At 39.8% G+C, this 26318-nt stretch overlaps 1 protein-coding gene across 2 annotated transcripts in view; it reads left to right on the forward strand.

The window, feature by feature from the left end:
* LOC126203349 (peregrin) overlaps positions 1–26318 on the forward strand; it is a 266717-nt gene that overhangs the window by 12305 nt on the left and 228094 nt on the right. For both annotated transcript variants that reach the window (XM_049937638.1, XM_049937639.1), the window contains exons 3-7: positions 3410–3543; positions 8463–8640; positions 21345–21482; positions 24284–24472; positions 25348–25546. In XM_049937638.1, coding sequence (XP_049793595.1) covers positions 3410–3543; positions 8463–8640; positions 21345–21482; positions 24284–24472; positions 25348–25546 — 838 coding nt within the window. The remainder of the gene's footprint in view (positions 1–3409; positions 3544–8462; positions 8641–21344; positions 21483–24283; positions 24473–25347; positions 25547–26318) is intronic.

A 26318-nucleotide genomic window follows, 5' to 3' on the forward strand; every position in this document is an offset into this window, starting at 1 on the left:
TCAAGGACAAGGCAATGACTCACTCTCCACCCTCTATGTACCTGCCCGCCAAACCAGTAAGCATTAGTGGATCCATTCTTAAAACTTTCCAATCATACCTTGTATAATATTCAGGAGGAGAGTTTTAGAGAAAATAATTTCTAAAGAATCAAAAAATTTCAGATTCATTTATGTTAAGAAATATTTCGGCAAGTTAAGAAGTTAAGGTATTAAGGTCATTGCCGAAAGTTATAGTCTCATCCACAAATGATGGAGGTTCGTGCATGCCAAGTCACAGACAGGAATGGTATTATTGATGATTCCAAGTGACAGTTGGGGTATGTGCAAACGCGTGCTTTTGACTTCAAGGAAGCGTATATACTGCAAATTATGTCTCTCGCTTGCTTATGCAGAATTTACCACTTACCATCACCATCAATGATAACAACTTGCAACAAATGAAATAGAAATTCATTACACAACTTGCTACAATCATGTTTAATTCTTGCATTAGCTACAGCATTCAGAACAGAACACTTTGAACACTACAGAGCACTCATTGACTGCCGCAGTATGAGCAAAATAGGTGCACAGAACAAGCCTAAACTGGACCGCCATCGTTTGCGACTTCAAACTATAGTCAAGATTCCACATTATGATTTATCAAGACAGTTAACATCCTATGACAGTTCCTATTTTCAAAACACAATTTTGAAGTTTGCAAAAAGTTACAAACTTTGTATTTTATTTTTCCAAATTAAAGGTGATATGTTGCTTTCGAGTTAATATGAAAATATAGTTCAGAAAAGTGGATGTTTTATTCGTGTCTGACGGTATTGTGGACAAAGTTTTAATTAAAAATAATTTCAGATCTCTATTGCTTGTAGATTTTTAATTACATGTTCTTATTTTCCCTTTTGTTAAGAAATTTCCATGAATACCATCATTTAAATAAGTAGATAACATTTAAACCAATCAACAGACAATGAAAATATTTTAATTTTTTATATATGTCATATGGAACTTCAACATACACTTTTTCCAAATACTGAAATACTGATGTGACACATTCAGTGTTGACCCGTTTGATTTGAGATGAAATTGGCTATCTTCAATACACTCACCGTCTCCACTAGACCTATGTAGGCAAACACACAATCTAAGCTATCACTCATAAGAACTAAACAACATATTTTAAATAGAACATGACATGTACAACTGAAACACACAATAAAAACATTGAAGCTAGCATATTCAAGTTTTTAATATGTTTGAAGATATTAATACCAAGAACATTGCCTACCCAAAAAACCCATATTCCTATGGGGGGGGGTGGTCTTGTTACTTTATTGGATTTTATTCTACTAATGTTTTCGTGTTATTGCTGACAGCAGTTGTTGATTGTTTGTTAAGATTCATACCTTTACCATGTTAATGATGCCATAGGTCTACAGCTGCAGTATCATGCTGTTAACTGGTACCATCATATATTTATAGAATTGTCAGTGAAAATTCATCTTTGAAGTACTAAGAAAGTCCATTTATGTGATAAATGATGATGAAATTTTTAACATTGGCTTGTTGCACAATCCTTGAACATATTGTCAGTTTGAATACAATAAATTTCCTCGAGGGAAATGCTTCTGGCGCCAAATCAGCAGGGTTTTAGAAAGCATTGCCCATGTGAAACTCAGTTTGCCGTTTTCTCACATAAAATCCTGCAAACTATGGGTGAAGAGCAACAGGCAGATTCCATATTCCTGGATTTCCATAAAGAATTTGACACAGTGCATTACTGCCAACTGTTAACAAAGGTACAAGCTTAGAAAATAGATTCTCAGGTTTTTGACTGGCGCGAAGATTTCATAGAACACAGTATATTGTACTTGACAGTGAGTGTTTATCAGAGACAAGGGTATTATCAGGGGTGCCCCAGGGAAGTGTGATAGGACTGCTATTACTTTCTATGTCTGTAAATGATCTGGCAAACAAGGTAAGCAGCAGGATGCGGCTATTTACTGAAGATGTTATGGTGTATGGGAAGGTGTTGTAATTGAGTGAGTGTAGGATGCTATGAGATGACTTGGACAAAATTTCTAGTTGGTGTGATGAACGGCAGCTAGCTCTAAATTTAGAGAAATGTAAGGTAATGCAGGTGAGTAGGAGAAACAAAAAGTACAAAATTAGCAGTGTGCTGCTTGACACAGTCACTTCAATTAAATATTGAGGCATAACATTGCAAAGCAATATGAAATAGAATGAGCATGTAAGAATTGTAGTAGGGATAACAAATATTTGACTTTGTTTTATTGGGAGAATTGTAGCAAAATACGATTCATCTGTGAAGGAGGCTGCACTTAGGACACTAGTGTGACCCTTTGTTGGAGTCTGTTTGAATGTTTAGGATCCACACGAGGTCAGATTAAAGGAAGATGCCAAAGGAATTCAGAGGCAACCTGCTAGATTTGTTACTGGTAGGTTTGAACAACATGCAAGTATTACAGAAGTGCTTTAGGAACTCAAATGGGAGTTGCAGGATGGAAGGCAACTTCCTTTTCGAGGAGCACTATTGAGAAAATGTAGAGAACCAGCATTTGGGGCTGACTGCAGAACAATTCTACTACCGCTAACATACATTCTGTGTAAGGACCGTGAAGGAAAGATTAGAGAGATTAGAGCTTGTGTGGAGGCATATAAACAGTCATTCTTCCCTTGCCCTATTTGCGTGTGGAACAGGAAATGAAATGACTAGATCTGAGTCGGCGTAAGTTGATCCCTGACAATTGGAGATGGCAGCTTCACGGACCTACATCAACCGATACTGTAATGCAGCTTTGTAAATGTCTCTGTGGCAATGCCTCAGTGTTGTCAGATCTCTGTAGACAGCTACTACTATTTGCACTTGCAGCTGTCAGTGCTTCGCAGTTGAAAACTGGCAACAGGGCTGTGAGCTGTTGGGGATCATCTTATACTGTCTAGAATGTAGTAGTGGTACAGGATACTGTCCACCACGTGTCGTACAGTGGCTTGTGGAGTTTGTAAATAGATGTAGATTCTTTTAATGTATTCCATTTGAGTTTGTTGATAATGTTTTTATGTCTCTTATGTTGTAGCAATATATTGTAGAGCAGTTTTGATTTATTTATTTCTCAGTGTTCAGTATTGTGTATCATTCTGTTATTCGCAGTTAGATTTGACTGTTGAAAAATAAAACTGATCAAAACAAGAAATTTAATTACACATTCCAGTATTCTTTGTGATTGATGACAATTTATCGCCTTTTCTGTTTGTAGTGTTTCATGTGTTAATGATGCAAATTTCTTTCTTTGATGTAAATTATCTGTTTGCTAAGGCTTAAAGTGTAAGTACAGATATATTAGTTGCAACAGGAAGATTTTGTGTCACTCAGTTACTTGGTATATTTTCTTAGTGTGGCACTCATGGCACAAATGATGGGAGAACTAGCACTGCAGAAGAAAAAGTAAAACTACCAGAACCATGTTTCACAGTTCTTGATAACTACAACATAAGTGATGCACCACCACGACCAAATTCGTACATCAGGTAAGTGAGAAATTATTTCAGTAATGCTATCATATACTGAATCTGTCTTTCTACTACATTGCCCCCTTCCCCGTTTTTTCATTTTTTCTTTGACTATAATTCTGTCCCTAGAAGCTGTCCGATAAATGGAATCAAATGTAGACTGCTAATGATTGATGTGAAAGTGACAGTATAGGAATCTTTTGGCATGTTATTCAATAAAGTCTCCTTATATTTATGTTCGATGTATTCTGTGCTTTTATCACATTGGTACCCCAGTCTAAAACATCAAGTGAGTGCACTTGCTGTCTTGAAATTTGCCGTCTTACAGCAGGAGCACACTTATTCCTCCAAGCAGTCAGAAAGCAAGTTATCTCTGAACATGAGGCACACCCGTAAGAATAATATTTTTCAATGTCCACATATACACCATGGTAATGCTGACAGTGCTGTCATCTGACCATGAACATCTTGATCTGAAGATTGTTATTTGGTCAAAACTTATCACAAAAAGAAGTGCAATATTGACTGCTTCAAGTTCATTTATTTGCTTCTATGCCATGGCTGTTAAAAATTCATAGACCCAATTGTGACAGTGAGTTCTCACGATTCTCCGATTACTCTCAAGAATGACATTCATAGATTAAAGTATGGTATTGAATCACCACCCCTAAAATCTTGGTTGTAGTGATGGTCTGATCTGTAATGCAGCCCAAGGTCTATGTTAGGATAAGAGGGTGACAATTTGGTTGCGATTTGGCAAAGACAATGAATGTAATATCATAAAATCTGAGTGAGATAACAAATTGACAGGTAGTGAAGCCTGATGATTACATCCATTCCTCATTGGAAAAATGCGGGGGGGGGGGGGGGGGGTCCAAATGTAACTTTTACCCATTCATTAATAAGATATATGCCACTGAATAGTAATAATTTCTGTTCTAATAACTTCTAAGTTTGTTGGGCTTCATCACCTGTGTAAAGGTGTCATTTACTCTCCCTGGAGATGAAAATGGCAATGGTGTTCTCTGCACTTTTAATGGCAGTAGTTGTATTTACTCTTGTGGCTGTTGCTCTGTGTTTTGACTACCAAAGAATACCTTCCACAGACAGACTTTTTTTTTAGTTCCATTTTCAGAAGTACACTATTTAATGACAATTGAAACATTCTCCCATAATTTTTTGAAAATGCTTGTGTAGTGAATACTTGAGATTCTGGTAGTCACTGTTTAGAAGACTGCCTGTGTTATTCTTCTCAAACAGCAGCAACATTTTCATTACACATTCTGCACGCAGATACCATATTTTTCTATTGAACATGTGTAATGATGTGGCATTACTGTCACACAACTTTAAACTGTGGCCTCATTTGATTCAACGCAATAATTATTGAATTTTAGTAATTACTACTACTCATCGGCTCTACAGCCCTTGGAGGGCCTTGGCCTGCATCACAATATCCTGCCATTCTATCCGATCCATGGCTTTCTGTCTCTGTCCTCTGTTACCCAGCTTGTCCATGTCTTCTTCAACTCCATCCACCCATCTCGTTCTGGGGCGTCCCCTCCGCCGTCTGCCTCCAGCGTTGCCGTCAAAAATCCTCTTACATGCTCTGTTTTCTTCCATTCTGACCACGTGCCCTGCCCACTGCAGTCTTCTTATTTTAATGCTAGTAACAATGTCAGGTTCTTCAAAAAGGTGTTGTAGTTCTGCATTCGTACGAATGTGCCAACATTCTTGCTCATATACTGGGCCATATATTTTATGCAGCACCTTTCTCTCCCATATGCTAAGGATCCTTTCCTCATTTACAGTCATGGTCCATGTTTCGGCACCATACATAACAACTGGTCTTATAATTGTTTTGTAAATGAGGATTTTGGATTTACGTGATAGAAGCGAACTCCTAAGCATGGGTAATGCGGCAAAGTAGCATCTGTTACCTGCTGCTATTCTGGCTTTCACTTCACTGCCAATCTCAGTGATAGTCGACCCAAGGTACTTGAAGTCTCTCATCCTTTCAAACTCCCTGTCGGCTATCCTGAGATTTGGTAGGTTTTGTTGGGTGGTCATTGCCATGTACTTGGTCATTTCGATGTTGACTGTCAGGCCAAGTTCGCTTGTACCTTTCTCCAGTTGTTGATAGGCTTTGCCTAGCACAGCAGTGTTTCGTGCGAGTAATGCCGCATCGTCAGCATAGGCCAGGTACTGCAGTGAACGATTTAAGAAGGTTCCTCCTTTATTTTACTCTATCTGACTTATGACTTTTTCTAGGCAAAGGTTGAAGAGGAGATATTGTCACCCTGTCTAAGTCCCTTCTTCACTTCCACTTCTCTGGAGGTTTTGCCCTGTATTTTTACTTTACAGTTGGTTTCGCTGAGGGTCATCATAGAAAGTTTAATGAGCTTCTAATGTATTCCAGCCTCTTCCATTACATTCTTCAATGCCACTCTTGAGATGCTATCATAGGCTTGTTTAAAGTCAATATAAAACTGGTGTATGTTAATTTGATATTCGTAACCTTTTTCAAATAGTATGCGCAATGTGAATATCTGGTCAGTTGTTGACCTATTTCTTCTAAAGCCACTCTGATAGTCTCCAACTCTCTCTTCCACATATGGAGTAAGCCTGCTGGTTAGAATCTTGGAGAAAACTTTATATGTAGTATTTAGTAGGGAGATTCCTCGATAGTTCTGGCAGTTTAATTTATCTCCTTTTTTATGTATGGTGCACATTATAGCTGTTTTCCACTCCTGTGGCATGCTCTCCTCTTGCCAGATATTCAGTATTATTTTATGAATTGTTTTCCACAGTGTTTCCCCACCATACTTGAGAAGTTCGGCCTGGATCTGATCTTCTCCAGGTGCCTTAATAGTTTTTTAAGGTCTTAATGGCTTGCATCACTTCCCCCAGTGTAGGTTCTGGTGTTAAAACCTCTGGTCTGTAGTAAGTTAGTTCCACCTGTTCTTCTCGTTCTAACCCTTCTACTTCTGGGTTCAGTAACTCTTGGAAGTATTCTGCCCACCTGTCAAGTATTTTATTACTCTCCCCTATCAAATCCCCTTCTTTGTTCCTACACATATTTGTTCTGGCTTGGAACCCAGTCTTTCCTTCTTTAATCTTTTGGTACATTTCACGACTTTGCTTCTCTTCTCCTAGCTGTTCAATTTCTTCCAGTTTTTTCTTTTCTAGTGCTCTTTTCTTCTGTCTGCAGACCCTCTTTGCTACACTGCACTTTTCATTATATTCATTCAGATTTGCTCGAGTTGTTCTCTACAATAATTTCATTCGTGCTTATATTACGTTCCTCAATTCTTCTCATACATTCTTCATCAAACCAATCTTCCTTTCTTTGAGCCCGTTCATGTCCTAAAACCTCTCCAGCTGCCTCAAGGATTGCAGTCTCACATCGTTTCCACATTACTTCTATATGTTCATTTGATGTGTCGGTCTCATTCTTAATCCTCTCTTCTATTTTCATCTGATATGCTCTCTGTATTTCTTCTAACTTCAGTTTCTTAATCTCAAACTTCTTTTTTTTATGTGGCGTTTTTGTTTACTCAATAGTGAGATACTTTGTCTATTTTTAATTCTCACTAGATGGTGATCTGAATTGCAGTCAGCTCCATGTTGGCTCCTAACATCCATTATGTCTGATCCGTGTCTCCACTCAATCAATATATGATCTATCTGATTTCTGGTTTGTCCATCTGGTGAAATCCATGTTTCTTTGTGCATTTTTTTATGTGGGAAACATGTACTGCCGACAGTCATGTTTTTGCTTATAGCAAAATCTACAGCCCTAAGTCCATTGTCGTTTGATATTTCATGGAGGCTATGTCTTCCTATGGTTGGCTGAAAGGCCTCTTCTTTTCCTATTTTTGCATTCAGGTCTCCTATCAATATCTTGACATGTTTGGGACCCTGATCATACCGTTTTTCTACCTTTCTGTAAAACTCGTCCTTTTGTTGTTCATCTGCCTCCTCTGTGGGTGCATGTACATTTATGATTGTAATGTTGAAAAGTTTTCCCCTTAATCTTAATATGGACACACATTCATTGATTGGTTGGAAGTACATCACCGCATGTTTCAGTTCTTTAGCGACCACAAAACCTGTGCTAAAGGTATTCATCCTCCCACCACTATAGAAGATAGTGAAATTTCCTGCATCCGTTATGTCATTCCCCTTCCACCTAATTTCTTGGAGAGCCATTATTTATATACTGTAGTTGTTTACTTGTGTTAGCAGCTGATGTAGGGCTCCAGCTTGGTATAGGCTCCGCACATTCCATGTTCCTATGTACATATCTCTTATCCTTTTTTTGTTTGTTGGGGTAGTCATCGAAATATTCGTCTGGCTTATTCCTTTACTAGCAACAATTGATGTTTTACAGGGGGAGAGTTTTAATCTCGCAGGGTAGCTGGCTCCATTTTCAGGGGAGCATCATTAGCCTTTGTAGATCCCTCTACCAACTGCAAGGCAGCAGGTGATTTGTATTGGGTTTACTCCCTTAGGGAGACTGGCTTCACCACACTTCTAGAGCCCTCCCTGCCCTATGGTGCAGGATGTTAAGAATGATAAGGGAGAGGGATAGGCTTAGGATAGGATCAGACAGGAGACAGTAGATAGGTCGTTGTGGTACACACTTCGTCTGGCTCCTCCCCATTGGCTTGTCCGGCATGGGTGGCCCTGCTGGTAGCTACGCTACCGCCGGCATAGCCTTCTGGATCCAGAGTGCACAAACCATCTCGCCCGCACAGACAGTGCTACGTTAAGGCGGTGTCCCCTGAGGAGGCAATTTTAGTAATACTGTTCAGATTTATACCCATGTATCCTTCATTTGAGTTATTTATCAGTGAGTGCCCATTAACTTTTTTATAGAGAACTATTTTATCCAGCAAAGAAAACATGCAACACTATGTTTTCCTGAATTACAGGTTCATTGAGCGATCAGCAGAAGAGATGGATGCAGAAGTAGAGTATGACATGGATGAAGAAGACTGTGCATGGCTTAGTATCATTAATGAGAGACGAGCAGCTGCTGGGCTTACAGATGTGCCTGTTGATACATTTGAGTTGCTAATGGATCGTTTGGAAAAGGAATCCTATTTCCAAGTGAGTTTTGTAATGCAATAGTTTTAGATTTGGTTTTGCATTATAGTATAAATGAAGATCTTTTTCTGTTAATATAAATAATTTCTGGTGAAAATTGTCATGATATATTCATTACATACAGAGAAAATGTCAGTTACCAGTTTTGCTTTTCTACTAGCATGTTCTTTTGCTTCTTTAAAATTTTTATGGCTGTAGCCGTACATTTTCTGCATGACACATATTGATGTATCACCATTTTTACACCATCAGCATCGTGTAAAATATTTAGTCACATTGTTTGAAACAAATTAAACTAGAACATTTCTTGGACTTGACAATAACGCAGTCACACCTTGGGACAAACTCTCCAACACGATGATATTTAATTAATTAGACACCCTAGCTGCAAACAGGCGTTGATATACTTCACTGGGGACATGTTGAAAATGTGTGCCCCGACCGGGACTCGAACCCGGGATCTCCTGCTTACATGGCAGACGCTCTATCCATCTGAGCCACTGAGGGCACAGAGGATAGTGCGTCTGCAGGGACTTATCCTTTGCACGCTCCCCGTGAGATCCACATTCCCAACATGTCCACACCACTACATTCGTAGTGCGCCTAATAGATGTTTGCCCATCATACTCATTACTCGTGGCAGATTAATCTACCAAGTCCCGTAAGAGTTCAGGCATAGCGTGTGCGTTCACACAAGAAGGTCAATGGCCGGAAAGCCATATTTTAACTATATATGACGGTAGTATCTGTTCCCGAAAGAACACATACCGTGGATGACCATGCAGCATGGTCATCCACGGTATGTGTTCTTTCGGGAACAGATACTACCGTCATATACGATGATATTTGCTATAGCAAGAACAAACACAATTTATGGAATATAGTACTGTATAGAGCAATATGTAAGACAGTTTGTGCATAGCACTGTACACTTTGACTGGACAACAGTAATATAGGGTACAGGATAGGCCGAGCACTCGTTAAAAATCTCTTAAATAATCCTGTTTCCTTGGCGGCTCACCAGAGCGTGCCAGGGGACCAGCCTATGTGGCCTCTATAAGTGGGCCTCTGAACTGTATGGATAAGCAACCTCTGAAATTGCATGTGTCATGAGTGAAGGTACATCACTCCTCCCTTGTAGGGGGTGGGACAACTATATAGATTCGTACAAACACTTAAGCACAGAAAAATTGCATGGTACAGGAAAAAATGTTTGGTACCGAAAAAAAGGCACTGTGACCAAAAAATAAGTGGTTCTGTGAAAAAAGCACCGATCTCACAAGGCACTGAGATTACGAATAATGGAAAACACCAATGACGGTGCTGATGTCCATTTCATCACCTGATGACAGTGGCTGCTGCAGCATGTGATGGACAGGAGCTGGTGAGTAGGGGCGGGAAGGATGAGGGGGGGGGGGGGGGGATTTGGCATGCCATCTCCCCCCTCGTGAGAAGCCACAGGGCAGGACGGGGGTAGCGTCCCTGTAAAAACATCCTTGTTTGAGGTTAGTGTGGCATCTGAGATGATGGGCGCACGGGACCCAGCAGTGGAGGCAGCAGCAGTGATGTCAGTTGCAGTGAGTGATGCACCGGCAATGGCAGTCAAGGAGAGGGTCAGGGACAGGAACCAAGGACAGTGATCTACAGGCAACAACCCCCCCTGCATTGTGAACCGGCCCACCTGTGACTCGGGAACAAGCATTGGCAGGGGTGGAGTAGACAGTGGACCATGCAGAACAGATCCCACCATGCATGACCTCAATTAGTCCAAGTGACAAGACCTCTTCCTGTGTAGGGTGCAGACAATGTCCAGGTGCTGGCCCCCAGCAATGTTTGATGATGTCAGGGGCCCAGTTTTCCAGACGGGCGCACTCGGCTATAAGCATTGTGGAGCCTGATGCTGCAGGTGGAGGTGCGTCCATGGTTGGCATCTGTGTAGCAGCTCCCCACCCATATACTACTATCCCGTCCCCTTCCCTGGCCCTTACAGATTGCTGCTTGCATCCAGTGTGATAGGTGCATTCCAGCCCGAGATGCTCTAGTTGAGGGTCATGTGTGCATGACGTGTGCATGCTCGTGTATGTGAATGGTCTCTTACTGACGAAGGCTGTGGCCAAAAGCTGTATGTGAGTGTCTCTTAATTATGCCTATCTGCAACTTGGCACGTCTTATTTATGGTAAGTACCAATCTGTCTTTTGCTACATTTTTGGTATTCCTACTTGGAGTTTCCATTTTTCTATTACTAAGGAACTGTTTATGTTGCTGTATTAGTGCAATACAGTATTTTGGCGTGTCATGACAAATGTATTCTTAGCAATATGAACAGTCAGGTTACAATTGCATCATTGTAGTACATTGAGCAATATTTAGACTGTTACACATGCCAGGCCTCTGATGGTTGCTGCTCATTTCATTTAATAACACAGAAGATTGTTTAGTTGCTGACAGTTGAAGGACGAAAGGTAGTATTAATTCTCAATCTTGTTTGACTGTTTTAGCCTCTGGTGGAGGAAAAGCCAAACTTAGAGACAACAAAATGTATGTTGTCTGGGCAAATGCCCAAGTACTTGCAGAGTTTTTACTGCTAAAATTTATAATTTACCAATTAAAATATGGGATGGGATGATACTCCTGATATTAAGAGGTAGTAAACGTTACTTAAACGGACATATATCATTCATTGCCTTTATTACTAAGAATGAAATGAAAGGAGAGAGAGAAGCATGGTTTTGTTTCACTAGCATTCCAACTCACTGTACCAAGGAAGGGTAGCTATTTCTGACAGCTGGTTATCACTTATAATGTTCTTTTTCTTTTTGCCGCTTCTACTCTTCACTCTCAGTTCCTCTCTCTTGCACTCGTACAGCACCCCCCCCCTCCCTCCCCCCCCTCTCTCTCTCTCTCTCACACACACACACACACACACAGTGTAGTACAGCTGTGTAGTGATAGTTGGTATAAAAAAAATTATCCTTAGGTCATCACTTTGTAACGTAACACACTTTATAATGTGTGTCAAATCTCTGAATATTATTGAAGAATGCTTATTGATAGCAAAATTATACTGATTGTTGAAAATACTATATATTACAGTTATTAAAAATTTTGCAGTAGACGGACAGAAACTATCCCAAGTAAGCCTAGAAACAAGTTTCAAGAACTAACTTTAAATGATGAATCTAGGAATATATTACAACTGCCTACCAACTGCTTCTGAAGGGATAGTGAGAGCTGGATTAGATTAATTATAGATCGCACAGAAGAATTTAAACAGTCATTATACTCACATGCCATAAGTGAATGGAATGGAAAGAAACCCTAATAAGTGGTAAAATGCACTGTCACGCACTTCACAGTAGTTTGCAGTTTTGATGCAGGTGTATTAAATAACTGGTATGTGTTTCTTGATGATAAATGTGTTCTTAAATGTTAAACTGTTTTCAGTGGGGGTAGGGGGTCTTTATTATGAGATGTTGCGACATTTGAGGCAGATCATAGTTTATTGCGACTTATCAGTTGATCCTTAAAAATTCACAAATGCCCAGGCATTTTTGAGTTTTGGATATTTGCCCAGACATTTATCCTGGCCATTTACTCCAGCTTATAAATGCCCCGGCATTTTACTCCAGTATCTCTAGCCCGATAAATGTGACCTTGAAAAGCTCTTGGTGGTTGCAGTGCCTCTGGTGAAGAGAGATGCAGACAAAATTTTTGCAGTTTGCGTCCAGTGGAATAATTTTGGACTTAAAAAGATTGTCATATGCTGTATATTCCAAACAAAATAATTTGTAAAGCAAGGAAAAGTCAACTACTCACCTATAGTGGATCAACGTGTGGCTCATTGCCAAATGAAATAATTTCACATTGTCTGGACCTAAAAAAATTAGAAAACACTTTAGACATAATACTAATAGAGTCTTTATCATGTTACATATATTTCATTGTGGTAATTAGCCTTACAAATGGTGTGTTAGCTAAAATGACAATTATGGCCAAACTGCTATACCCTTTTTCATGGGTTACCTTTCATACATTGTAAAACATGGGATTTCACGAATTTGATATTTAAGAAGATAACTGGTTATGTTAGCTAAAATGACAATTATGGCCAAACTGCTATACCCTTTTTCATGGGTTACCTTTCATACATTGGAAAACATGGGATTTCCCGAATTTGATATTTAAGAAGATACTGGTTATTGGAAACACTGTGTATTATAGTTATTAAAATATTTGCCAGTAGACAGACAGAAACTACCCCTAAAAAGCCTAGAAACAAAGTTTGAAGAACTAACTCTAAATGTTGAATCTAGGAATATAGTACAGCTCCCTACCAATTGCTTCTGAAGGGATAGTGAGGAATGGATTAGATTGATTATAGAGTGCACAGAAGAATTCAAACAGTCATTATACCTACCTTCCATAAGTGAACGGAATGCAAAGAAACCCTAGTAAGTGGTAAAATGCGTTATACATTCTGTCGCGCACTTCAGTGTTTTGCAGAGTTTCAATGCAGATGTAGATTTATGACCATGTGGTTACCTCGCTGATTGTTTAAGTAGCATGGAATTGTTAATGCAGAGATGAATGTTGAAAACCTAACTGTGGTGACAGGCCCATCTGCTGCTTAGCCCAAGGTAAGTTTAGGTTGGAAGGTAACAGTGTGATTGTGAGTTGGTAAACCCAACATGCGAGAAAGCAAAAAACTGGTTGTGTTGATGGACCAGTCTGTGTCATAGCTTGAGGTCTAGGTTAGGTTGGAAGGTAACATTTCAACATTTAGGTGTCAAACAATAATTACGCCATTTGAAACATGTTTCAAGTATTTGTCCTGAAGTATTGATTTTTATACACCATTAGTCATGTCTAGACATACTTCACAGTATAAAATTTCCCCTAAATGGGAACTGACATGTTGGTAAGGGAGCACTATATTTTTATTACATGTATGTCATTGCATATTGCTTGTTTTGTAATTTCTATCTGTAAAAGTATGCTGTATCTTGACAATGGTCTGCTATCGATATAATAATGTACACTTTATATTGTACAGTTTGTAAGTGGAGCTACAGCCAATAAACATTTAATATTTGCTTTCTGTCTGTGATGTCACTTGTGTCCTCTTTGGCTACACTGAGAAGTAAATAGTTTGGAGCTGTTTGTATAATGATAGGTTTCTAACCTGTTGTGAGTTTTCATGCTGAGTTACTAAAATGAGACTGAATTCATGTGGAATTTTTCTTCAGTTTGAAAGTCGAGAAGCAAATTGTAAATTGGTGCATGGCTAGTGGTTTTATTGCGAAAGAGAGAATGTGTGATTTGTGCCAATCACTAATGAAGCTGGTGCTAAAGAAGAATGTGAGCAACAGTTTTATATGGTGCTCTTACATAAAAGGAAATAATCAGTAATAGAATCAATGCTCAATAAGGAAAGGTTCCTCGTTTGCACGTAGCAAACTATCAGTAACCACCATTTTACAGCTGATGTACTTTTTGGTGTTTAAATTTAACAGCAAATATATTTCTTATGAGTTGCAACATGACAGTCAATGCATAGTTGATTAAAAGTAGTATTGTATAGAAGTTTGTATGTGTATGTATTTAGAGAAAATAAACTTTGTGGGAAGGATGTAATTGTGGAAACAGGTGAAACCCTGGTTGGGAGAGAAAATAATGTAGTAGGGCAAGTTGCTTCATATGTGTCATAGTAGTTGCATGGTGTATCTTTCCATTTGCGGCTACCAGTAAATCTTTGACTGAACCATCAAACATGCCAATTTTAATTTTCCATTTTTCCATCTGTCTCCAGCATTGCCACAGGTTCTGGAAATCAGGGAAAATCAGGAAATTTCAAATGTATCAGGGATATTTGAAAAAAAACATAACCCTGGAAAAATCTCGTTTTTGTCCCAGTAGGATGAAATTGTTTGATTACTGAGATGCTATGCATCATCGCTGGCAGGCACAACTGAGTACATGCGCTGCTTCCCTACTCTCTCATTCTTACTGTTTCTCCCCTTCCCACCCCTCCCCTCAGCTTGCAGTCAGTGTTGCCACCACTACTCGCTGCTAGCCTAGCAGCTCCCGATGACAGGCAGGGGGGTGTAAGGAGTGGTTTGTTTGATCTCATTCTCATAGCTTGTTGACAAAGTGGCTGGAGACAACATTCATGTGTGCATGAGTTATGTCTGAGTGATTGTGTGAATGTGTGTGTGCTCTGTGTGCTCTTGTTTCCTGACTAAGGCTGTGGCCAAAAATTTACTTGTGAGAGTGTGATTGTCTTTTCTGTGTGCCTGTCTGTGGCTCAGCAATCATCTTTATGGTGAGTTGGTACCTGTCCTCATTAGTACTGATCCTCAGAGTATTTGCACAAGTTACCTGTTGCGTGGATGATCACCGCAGTCTCATTTCATCGACATGGTGTCTGTGACACATGAATAGCTGGCCACATGAGTGGACTTCCACAATGGGCCACAACTGCAGGCCATTTTTGCCTGTATCTCTCAATAGATCGGGCCTGCTGATCTGAAGCCCATAGTTTCCCAATAATGTGCAGGCCCTGCGTGTTGGATCTAGTGGAGCTGCGCAGGCTAGATCTGTCTGTGTGCGGCACATTGTGGTGGATTTTTTTGGTTTATCCTGGCATCCAGGACTGTGGTGCTCCTCGGCAGCCCAGAGGCTGCGGATGATGAATTTCATGAATTGCAACTATCTCACTGCAAGCACTTCGCACAGTGCGGCGTTTTATACACATTTTATTTATTCTAGTACGTTTTGGCACTTCGAAAGTAGTTTATATATTTGAAACTATGGACGAGAAGAAGAAAATTGTGGCAGTCGATGGCAGTTTGTACGCTATGTACTCCAGTATTTTTTTTAAATAAAAGTCACACAATACTTGTAGAATAATAGACCTAACACAGTGGGTAATAACCAACAATAAAGACATAGTAGAACCAACATTTTATTGGCTGTCACCTATAGTGTTGGTTTACACAACTCTTCCCCACCTTATACATTTCTTTCAAGAGGCCTACTTTTTTCTGAGGTTATTTCTGAAAGAAAAGATATTTTAAATCTGTCTTGCAACTCCAACAAAATGTGTATTTTTGCCGCCAAATGTATTTCACTTTATTGAAATAAAATAACATGAAATGAAACATATATACCATTTTTATTGCTTTCTCCATCTAAAAACAGTTTATTACAAAAGATGTTGATGTTAGTACTTAAGATTTTGGCTCACATGTTTAGAAATATGCAAGTCCTTACATTCTTTTGTCAACTTATGTATTTACTTACCCTTGAAATCTCAAAACTTGTCAGGGAAAAATTCTAAAACTTGTCTGGAAATGAGAGAAACATCAGGGAATTTCACTTGGGGAAACTTGTGGTAACCCTGGTCTCAGTTTATGTATGAAGGACATAGTAACATTTCCTATCTAGTTGGGATTATTTCTGGCGTTTGTGGGCACAAAATTTTTGTATCAGTATTGACGTGGAAATATTTTTGTCTTTTTTTAAAAATTGGCGAAAAAGTAAGATGTGAATAAGTAATAACAGAAGAAGAAAAATGAGACTAAAATACCGTGAAGCAGTAAGATGAGACTCATAACTGATGCCTGCCAGTAGTAATGTTGATAGGGTGTTTCGTGTTGTGTTGTGATATTCAAGTAAATAAAAAAGAAACATTTTGGTATCGTTAGTTTTTTTTATATATATATATCCACGTGATTGGAGCAAATTCTGCTCACTTTTTTTTTCATTTAGTTTTCTATAGTATTCAGTGACTGGTTGTCAAATAACAACAAAACACAGCACATAGTTAACTTCAGTTTAGGTTAATTCTTAAGAGTATGAACATGTGACACAACCCCATCCCCCTACTCCTCTGGTAATTCTTCTTATTCCGTACTTATTTCTCATGTCTCTTGGGATTGGCCCTCTTATTCTTGTTGAGCCATTCTTACCGTATTAGTGTCATTTCAGAGTGCAGTCCCATCATTTTCAGGTCATTTTTAGAGTCCTTCACCACATATTTTGATTTTTTTGATGTCAAGTACTTCTCTTGTCTTTGAGGTTTGCTGATGACATTGTAAGTCTGTCAGAAATAGCAAAGCACATTGAAGAGCAGTTGAACGGAATGGACAGTGTCCCCCAGTGAACATCAACAAAAACAAAACGAGAATAAAATTTGGCAGGTTAAATCAAATGATGCTGGATGGAATTACATCAGGAAATGAGACACTAAATAGGATGACATATACTACACTCCTGGAAATTGAAATAAGAACACCGTGAATTCATTGTCCCAGGAAGGGGAAACTTTATTGACGCATTCCTGGGGTCAGATACATCACATGATCACACTGACAGAACCACAGGCACATAGACACAGGCAACAGAGTATGCACAATGTCGGCACTAGTACAGTGTATATCCACCTTTAGCAGCAATGCAGGCTGCTATTCTCCCATGGAGACGATCGTAGAGATGCTGGATGTAGTCCTGTGGAACGGCTTGCCATGCCATTTCCACCTGGCGCCTCAGTTGGACCAGCGTTCGTGCTGGACGTGCAGACCGCGTGAGACGACGCTTCATCCAGTCCCAAACGTGCTCAATGGGGGACAGATCCGGAGATCTTGCTGGCCAGGGTAGTTGACTTACACCTTCTAGAGCACGTTGGGTGGCACGGGATACATGTGGACGTGCATTGTCCTGTGGGAACAGCAAGTTCCCTTGCCGGTCTAGGAATGGTAGAACGATGGGTTCGATGACGGTTTGGATGTACCGTGCACTATTCAGTGTCCCCTCGACGATCACCAGTGGTGTACGGCCAGTGTAGGAGATCGCTCCCCACACCATGATGCCGGGTGTTGGCCCTGTGTGCCTCGGTCGTATGCAGTCCTGATTGTGGCGCTCACCTGCACGGCGCCAAACACGCATACGACCATCATTGGCACCAAGGCAGAAGCGACTCTCATCGCTGAAGACGACACGTCTCCATTCGTCCCTCCATTCACGCCTGTCGCGACACCACTGGAGGCGGGCTGCACGATGTTGGGGCGTGAGCGGAAGACGGCCTAACGGTGTGCGGGACCGTAGCCCAGCTTCATGGAGACGGTTGCGAATGGTCCTCGCCGATACCCCAGGAGCAACAGTGTCCCTAATTTGCTGGGAAGTGGCGGTGTGGTCCCCTACGGCACTGCGTAGGATCCTACGGTCTTAGCGTGCATCCGTGCGTCGCTGCGGTCCGGTCCCAGGTTGACGGGCACGTGCACCTTCCGCCGACCACTGGCGACAACATCGATGTACTGTGGAGACCTCACGCCCCACGTGTTGAGCAATTCGGCGGTACGTCCACCCGGCCTCCCGCATGCCCACTATACGCCCTCGCTCAAAGTCCGTCAACTGCACATACGGTTCACGTCCACGCTGTCGCGGCATGCTACCAGTGTTAAAGACTCGATGGAGCTCCGTATGCCACAGCAAACTGGCTGACACTGATGGCGGCGGTGCACAAATGCTGCGCAGCTAGCGCCATTCGACGGCCAACACCGCGGTTCCTGGTGTGTCCGCTGTGGCGTGCGTGTGATCATTGCTTGTACAGCCCTCTCGCAGTGTCCGGAGCAAGTATGGTGGGTCTGACACACCGGTGTCTATGTGTTCTTTTTTCCATTTCCAGGAGTGTATTTGGGCAGTAAAATAATTGATGATGGCTGAATTACACAAGATATAAAATGTACACTGCAGTGACAAAAAATGCATTTCTGAAGAAGAGAAGTTTGGTAACATTGAGTCTAAATTTAAGTGTCAGGAAATCTTACCTGAAGGTATTTTCCTGTAGTGTAGCCTTGTACAGAAGTGAAGCGTAGACAATAAGTAGTCAGATAAGAAGAGCATATCCTGTTCGCACAAATATAGGCCACAACTAAACTTTTGGCACAAGATTATAGTAAAAGTAAATCTCGAATACAGAACACACTACTAAATTAACTCTGATTACGGAGTACTACTACTACTACTACTACTACTACTACTACTACTACTAAGTACGAGGTCTGTTTAAAAAATTCCAGAACATTCATAATTTCGTGCCAGTGATGCATTGGAGCAAAATGTGGTTGGCATCCCTGCACACACATATGTGTTTAATGTGTAACTGCTGGAAGATTTATTGTGCTGTGCCTGTTAGTTATTGTTCGGTGCTGTATTGAGTAGAACATTGTGTCGCCCAGTTTGCGAATTTCGAGATGGCAGTGTTAAAGGAGCAATGGCTGGACGGAAGTTAAAGATGACCCCGTTCAAGGCCCCCTTTGGCATCTAGCGATGACGGTCATGTCAGGTATGACATGAAATTGTGCATGCCAATCGAAGACTGACTGTCAGAGAGATTGCAGAAGAATGTAACATTTCAGTTGGATAATGTCATGAAATTGTGACACAGCATCTTGGCCTGAAATGTGCTGAGATAACACACGGCTCTAGCATCACGATAACCCACCCACACATTCATCCCTGTTGGCGTGTGACTATTGCACAAAAAATGAAAATCACTTTGCTGCCTCATCCTCCATACTCGCCAAACCTGGACCCAGTGGACTTTTTTCTTTTAATTTATTTCCAAAGTTGAAAACCCATTGAAAGGACAAAGATTTGCAACAATAGACGAGATGATAGAAAATTCACAGACAATGCTTCTCGCTATCCAGCAAGAGGTGTACCAAGACTGCCTCCAGAAGTGGAAATGGCATTGAGAGTAGTATATCAATTGTGGAGGAGAATAAAGGAGACCATATACGATAAGTAAAAGGTAAGTGTAGAAAAATTTTGTGGATAAAGTCCTGGAATTTTTTGAACAGACCTCATACATGATTCATACACTAAATCATGCTGGTAGCCCTACATAACAATTGAACAATGTCAAGTTGTCAGCTATGCATTATACACAGAAGTACAGAAAGTGGGAAGCTGGATGTATTTTTATTTAGATGAAAAAAACATTTGTCAGTGGTGTGCAAGTGATGAGAAACTCTAAATAGTTCAAAAGTCTGTTTTCGTGTCGAAGGCAAAAGTGTAAATATTCAGATGCAGAAAAAGACTTGCTTGATTTTTCTAGTTCAAAATAGGAAATATGGATATGCCGCTGCAACTGAAATGATCCAAATTGAATGCTGCAAAGTAGCACATAAAAGAAATATTTTGATAATGGAATTTAAAGTTACGTATGGGTGGGCTCAGTGATTTATACAACAAAATAATCTATCTGTTCATCACAGAACCACAGTTGCACAAAAATGCCTCAAGCTTATGAAAAAAGCAAAAGGTGATATATTTCCAGCATTATGTGATCCAGCTTCAACACAAAAATTTTTATTTACATTCTCAAATAGAGTGTGCAGATGAAACACTGGTCTAATGCAGATGAAACATCAGTCTGTTTTGATATGCCGAATAGCACTACAGTAAGCAATGTAGGGGGACTTAGTCTGCAAATATGTTCATGTGGTACTGAAAAGCAGTGGTGCACTATGTTCTCCTTACCCAAGAACAGCTACTGTATTTGTGAAGGAAGTATAAATTTTTCTGTTATTTTCTTTGTAAGTCTCTGATGGTTTACAAAAGTAATTTCAGTAACTCATAATTGTATTAATTTCAACCCACAAGATACGTGTACATGTCATTTTGAAATTGATGATTTATGATTTGAAGAGAGGAAATCCCAGCTATAGACAGCAGCAGGGTCTTTTAAGCCAAAATCTAGGGGAAAAAGAAATGTAGCCTATATTTGTTCAAATACAGTGGAAGCTTTCGATATGTGGTGCTACAGAAGAATGCTGTAGCTTAGATGGATAGATTGCATAACTAATGAGGAAGTATTGCATATAATTAGGGAGAAAGGAAATTTGTGGTATAAATTGACTAAAAGAAGGAACCGGTTGATGGAGCACATCCTGAAACATCAAGGTTTCACAGATTAGCATTTGAGGGTAGTGGGGGGGGGGGGGGGGGGGGTGTAAAAATTGTAGAGCAAGGTCGAGAGATGAATACAGAAAGCAGATCCAAAGGAATGTAGGCTGCAGTAGGTATTTGGAAATGAAGAGGCTTGAAGCGGATAGAGTAGAGTGGAGAACTGCATCAAACCTCTCTCTGAACAGAAATCCATGACAACTATTCTTGTCATGGGGTTAGGTTCAGGACACATGACATTCTCTTGGAGCTTTTCCCCTATGTTTGCTACCTTAAACAAGCCTGGATGTGGTCGCTACTTACGCTCTTTTAGGGTCACTTCTGCAGATCATCATTGTAAAATCCTTTTCTCTGGAACCCGGAATTCCTGTTTGTCACATTTGCACCTGGGTCAACATCGCCCTGCTCCTTTGGTAATCGATACTAAGTATTTATTTGAAGAAAGCATACTTTTCCTTACATGAGATGTTCTGTGCTAATTTTGTTGACAGGATGAAACAAGGTGTGTACTGTTGTAAAGCCAAAAACGAATAATGCAAAATAAATAATTATTATTGTAAGTAAGTGGTTGCTGTTGCTATCTTTTGTATTTATTGCTGTACACCCTGTGATGAGTGTAATTTTGTACTGTGGTGTATTTCTTTCCCAGTTTTATTTATTTTAATATTGTTTGGAGAAATTTAGAAATTGTGGAGTATAATGTTTAAATTGATCATCACTGTTGTGCTTGATGCAGAGCAATGGAAAAACTGGAGAAGGTGCACCACCTGTAGTCATTGATGACGACGCTGTCTGTTGCATATGTATGGATGGTGAATGCCAGAACTCCAATGTGATACTGTTCTGTGATATGTGCAACCTCGCTGTCCATCAGGTAAAATACAAGTTAATTTTTTTATGTATTGTTTAACTCTGATTTTTTTCGTAATAGCACATGTCACACCCATGTTACTCAGCATAAGTGATCTACATCTGTGATTTTCTTTATTTGGTAACCTAAAGCAGTTTGCCCAGCTACTGACTTTCTCAACTGATTACTGCACGAACGAACTAAATTGACCAGCAGCCTCTACATTAACTGGAACACCACTTGGTGTGATCACATTAGAGATTGCCCTCAATGACATACTGTATAAGTACTTACAGTTCATCGTTGGTATCCAGGCCGCTATGCAACAGTACAAAGCTTTGCCAGAATGATGGAAAAAAGTTGTGACTTGCCAGAATTTAATCACACATCTTTGGATTTGTATTCTAGCACGCACTTAGACAATAGAAAAACATAATTTGCATGTTAATAGATGAAACAATTATTGGTACCAATAATGGAAATTTCTAGATGGAACAATATGCAAAATAAGGGAAAGGTGACCACTTAACCTGTAATGGATCAATGCATGGAGCACAGCAACACATATAATGGAAAACAGCATTGACACCAGCTTTTGACCATTAGCTCTTTTTCCAGCAATAGCATACACATAACCACAGACACAAGCAAACACAGTGTTTGTATTTTGTTGTCTGTGAGGTTATGCATGCTATTGCTGGATAAAGAGCTAGTGCTCAAAAGGTAGTGTGAATGCTGTTTTCTGTTAAGTTTTACTGTGCTCCAAGCATTGATATGCTATAGGTGAGTGATATGTCTTTCCCTTACTTTACATTTTAAAACTTTGTTTTTGGGAAGTTATTTGATTCAGAAGCCCATTTCTTCTTTTTTTTCCCCTCTATATAAACTGGAAGCTACCATCATCAGTTTTCCTAAGCTACCATCATCTTCTCTTAATCAGCCATTTATTGAAGTTATTTAGGGGTTGGGGGGCAAGATAAATAAGACCCTTGAGAAAAATGCATGGAGGGTGTGATATAGAATTAGAGAAGTTTGAAACTGAGAGACTTGGTGGAATTATGAAATTGAATGGGAATGAGGACAGAGGACCAGGAGGCCACAGAAATGTCGACTTTGTATGAAGGATGAGCTCTAACTCACTTTGAGCCCTGGAAGATAGTGTGATCAACGAGTTTTCGGAGGGAAGTTCCCAACTGCCAGGATGGGGGTTACGCTTCACCCCCCTCCACCCCCACCCTTTTTTTGAGGCGGTGGAGGCAGATACAGCTGTCATAGGTTGTAAACCAGATGACAGTGAGCTGAATAGTGTGAAGTGAATGTTAGTTGTCAGTGTGTCTCCAATTACAGTTTTTCAGTGACCAGTTAAAAGGCAGTTGTAGTTCATGAAATATATTCGCAATTGCGAGTACGAACTGCCATACGCCGTATAATGGAATGACGACAATGAAAACTTTTGTGCCCGAACGGGACCTGAACCTGAATTTCCCACTTATCATGAGCAGTTGCCCTACCATTTGGCTATCTGTGCCAATTCATGGCCAGACCCAAACTTCCATATGTCGTGAACTATGTGTCTACATCATATACTCGTACACCCCTTATGTATATTCCTGTACATGGGAGACATTTTACTTGAAAGTTACTAGCCCAGTTTAGGCGATAAGTATGATGTTGCAGTGCCTGTATTATTCCCTATTACAAAGTAATGCATGCATGAAAGAACTTTACATTGTAATTTGGAATAACACAGGCACTGCAGTATCACAATTGTAGTTCTTGCTGTGAAATTGATGGTTTGCTGTCCAAGTTGCTCTCTCTCTCTCTCTCTCTCTCTCTCTCTCTCTCTCTCTCTGTGTGTGTGTGTGTGTGTGTGTGTGTGTGTGTGTGTGTGTGTGTGTCTGTCTCTGACAAGACAAGATGTTCACGATGTTTCAATGAAAGGACTGGATTAGTAAGCCCTCCATGGATATTTGGGACATGTTTTGTATCTGGATAATAGACCATGTGGCAATCTGTTGATAACAAGATTGGTAAGAGGATTGACCAGGATATTTCATATGATGACCAGAAGCACATTTCTTGGTCTGGCACAGTCATGATGATGTTAGTATTTTCTGTGCAATAGTACAATTAAAGTGTCAACTTTATCTGTGCAATAGTTTTCTTCGTATTGTATTGTAGCCACATAGAGTTGGACTGGTTTAAATGAATAAACTGGAATATCATGTCATCCTAAATTTCTCTTGTTTTTGACAATTTATTGTCACCAGAAATTAATCCAAAGAGGTTCAAGCTTTATAACAAAACTTTGTGTTGTAGTTGGCACTTGTCCACTCAACCATAAGAGGGAAGGGGTTTCTTCCTGTGCAAAGAATATATAAAACTAAAAAAGCATATAGTACAATAAACTATGTAAAATGATGTCCAGTTATATTGGTGAGGAGGGATAGACGTTTGAGTCTCTTGAAACTGTGCTTCTAAAATGATGATAGTAGCACCATGCAAAAATTTGATGTGGATTAGACGTAGTTCTCTTAATTTAGTTGGACAATACTTTCTGGCCCTCTTCTTCTTCTATTTTCAATGTTTTGTTTCTCTGTAGTTTTGTAGAAATAACTTCTGGTTTTGAAAGACAAAAGTTCCCCTTCTTTAAAATAATAATAATAATAATAATGGGAGAAATAAATATCTGTATACATTCAGACATTCCAAATAAACCATACTAGCAGCTTTTCTCACATTAAGTATAATCCTGTTGTTAGTATTTTTGTGTGTGGCACTGAAAAAAAAGTGACTAAAATCTTTTACTTTCTCATTTATTTTAGGATTGTTATGGAGTACCATACATTCCTGAAGGACAGTGGCTCTGCAGACGGTGTTTGCAATCTCCATCGCGAGCTGTCGATTGTGTGCTATGCCCTAACAATGGGGGAGCATTTAAGCAGACAGATCGTGGACACTGGGCACATGTTGTCTGTGCGCTGTGGATTCCTGAAGTTCGATTTGCAAACACGGTAATTATTTGTTTTTTATGGTTTACAAAGAGGTGTTCTTTTATTGCTTCCAGTTATTTTGGTTTATGTAATAGGAAACATTGTTATTTCATGGCATTTTCCATTCTTTACATTCTCTTACCTTATGCAATGTGTTATTATTTATGGCTTCTTTGTGTGTTTGTGGTCAGGGAGGAGGCATGCGTGTGGGTGAGATTGTCCATGTGCATGTGAATGTGTACTTACATGTGGGTGAATGCTTGTGTGCTTGCTTAAACAAAAGAATTCCAATCTTTTATCTATGAGGCACTGTTAGAAAAATCATAGTGTTGTTCAGCCCAGTGAAACAGATATGTCGGTCGCGACATGAAATGACCAATATTGATGTTAAACTTGTGCCGCAGGGTACCCAATTAACAAATCGTTATGTGAATTTCAGTAAGTGTACTTACCCTTTCTGAATTTTTAGTGCTTTGATGTTGCTGCATCTGGCAGAAATTTCTGGTAATGTAACAGCCTCCAAATTGTGGTGTTGTGTCTATCATTCTCTGCACTTTCATTTAGCAGAAGGATTTAAATTTAAGATGGGATGGTCAAGCAGCACTAAAAAGTGTCATCATGAAAAATCTCCTACAGAAAGCCTGAAATGAGTAGTTTGTGCAGGCAGAACAATACTGCTGTCGTCCTTATTACTTAGTACTGAAATGTATAGCTATGGTGAGAGAGGTGACTACTATAATATTTTGGGTGCAAGGATTCCCATGTCTTCGAGATAAATGACTCATGCCATTCACAAACTATTCAGCGTTGATTTTTCTGCCTTTTCAACAGTAGGAAGGAAATTTATCTAGTGTAAATTATATTTGTATCCTGTACACAATGTATTTTGGTTATAGGTTTTCCTGGAACCAATTGACAGCATTGAGACAATTCCACCTGCACGATGGAAATTAACTTGTTATATCTGCAAGCAGCGTGGTGTTGGTGCATGCATCCAGTGCCACAAAACAAATTGCTATGCAGCATTTCATGTAACCTGTGCTCAACAGGCAGGCCTTTTTATGAAAATGGACACAGTACGTGACTCTAACACAGGTATTTAACTTTTATGTTGTATGCTCATTTACAATGGAGATCGTTTGAGAAGTATGTGTACTCTTTTTTTTATGAAGACTGTGAAGAATGTAATATAAATATGCAGTTGTCAGTATTATGTAGTCTAATCACCTGTTATTTGGTGGTAACATAGGATTATATTCTCACCATTACTCAACACACAAATGTATGGTCATGCCACTATTTCAGATAATAACAATTAAAGCTTTTGGAGCAACTGTAGCTGCACTCTGTGCAGCCTCCATTCTTACAACAAACTGAAAAAGTTACTCCTTGACAATTCCTTCTATTCAATAGAATAATTTCTATTTTTGTAATCTGTAAGAGATAGTAGGTAGGTAGAAGTTACAAACTCACACCTGAAACTAACTGACTAAATCAAAGTGAAAAGTCTAGGATAGTTGGACCTTTGCATCTGGAGACAGTGGCTGTGTGTGTGTGTGTGTGTGTGTGTGTGTGTATGTGTGTGTGTGTGTGTGTGTGAGAGAGAGAGAGAGAGAGAGAGAGAGAGAGAGATTTCTATTTACAAAGAGGTAGTATTTACAAAGAGGTAGTTTGTCTGAAAGCTGAAATAATTCTAGCAGTCTTTTTCATTGTGCCTGCCTGCAACTTAACACCACCTCTATGTGGTGTGGTTTAACTTGCCAAGACTGTTTGTAACACACATCCAGAAGTGCGGCAGCTTTGCTGGAGATTGAAGAATGTAATACTTCTCTTGCTTCATTGGAAGAAGTCACCAACTGACGTATCA

The sequence above is a fragment of the Schistocerca nitens genome, chromosome 9, assembly GCF_023898315.1.
Source record: "Schistocerca nitens isolate TAMUIC-IGC-003100 chromosome 9, iqSchNite1.1, whole genome shotgun sequence".
NCBI lineage: Eukaryota > Metazoa > Arthropoda > Insecta > Orthoptera > Acrididae > Schistocerca > Schistocerca nitens.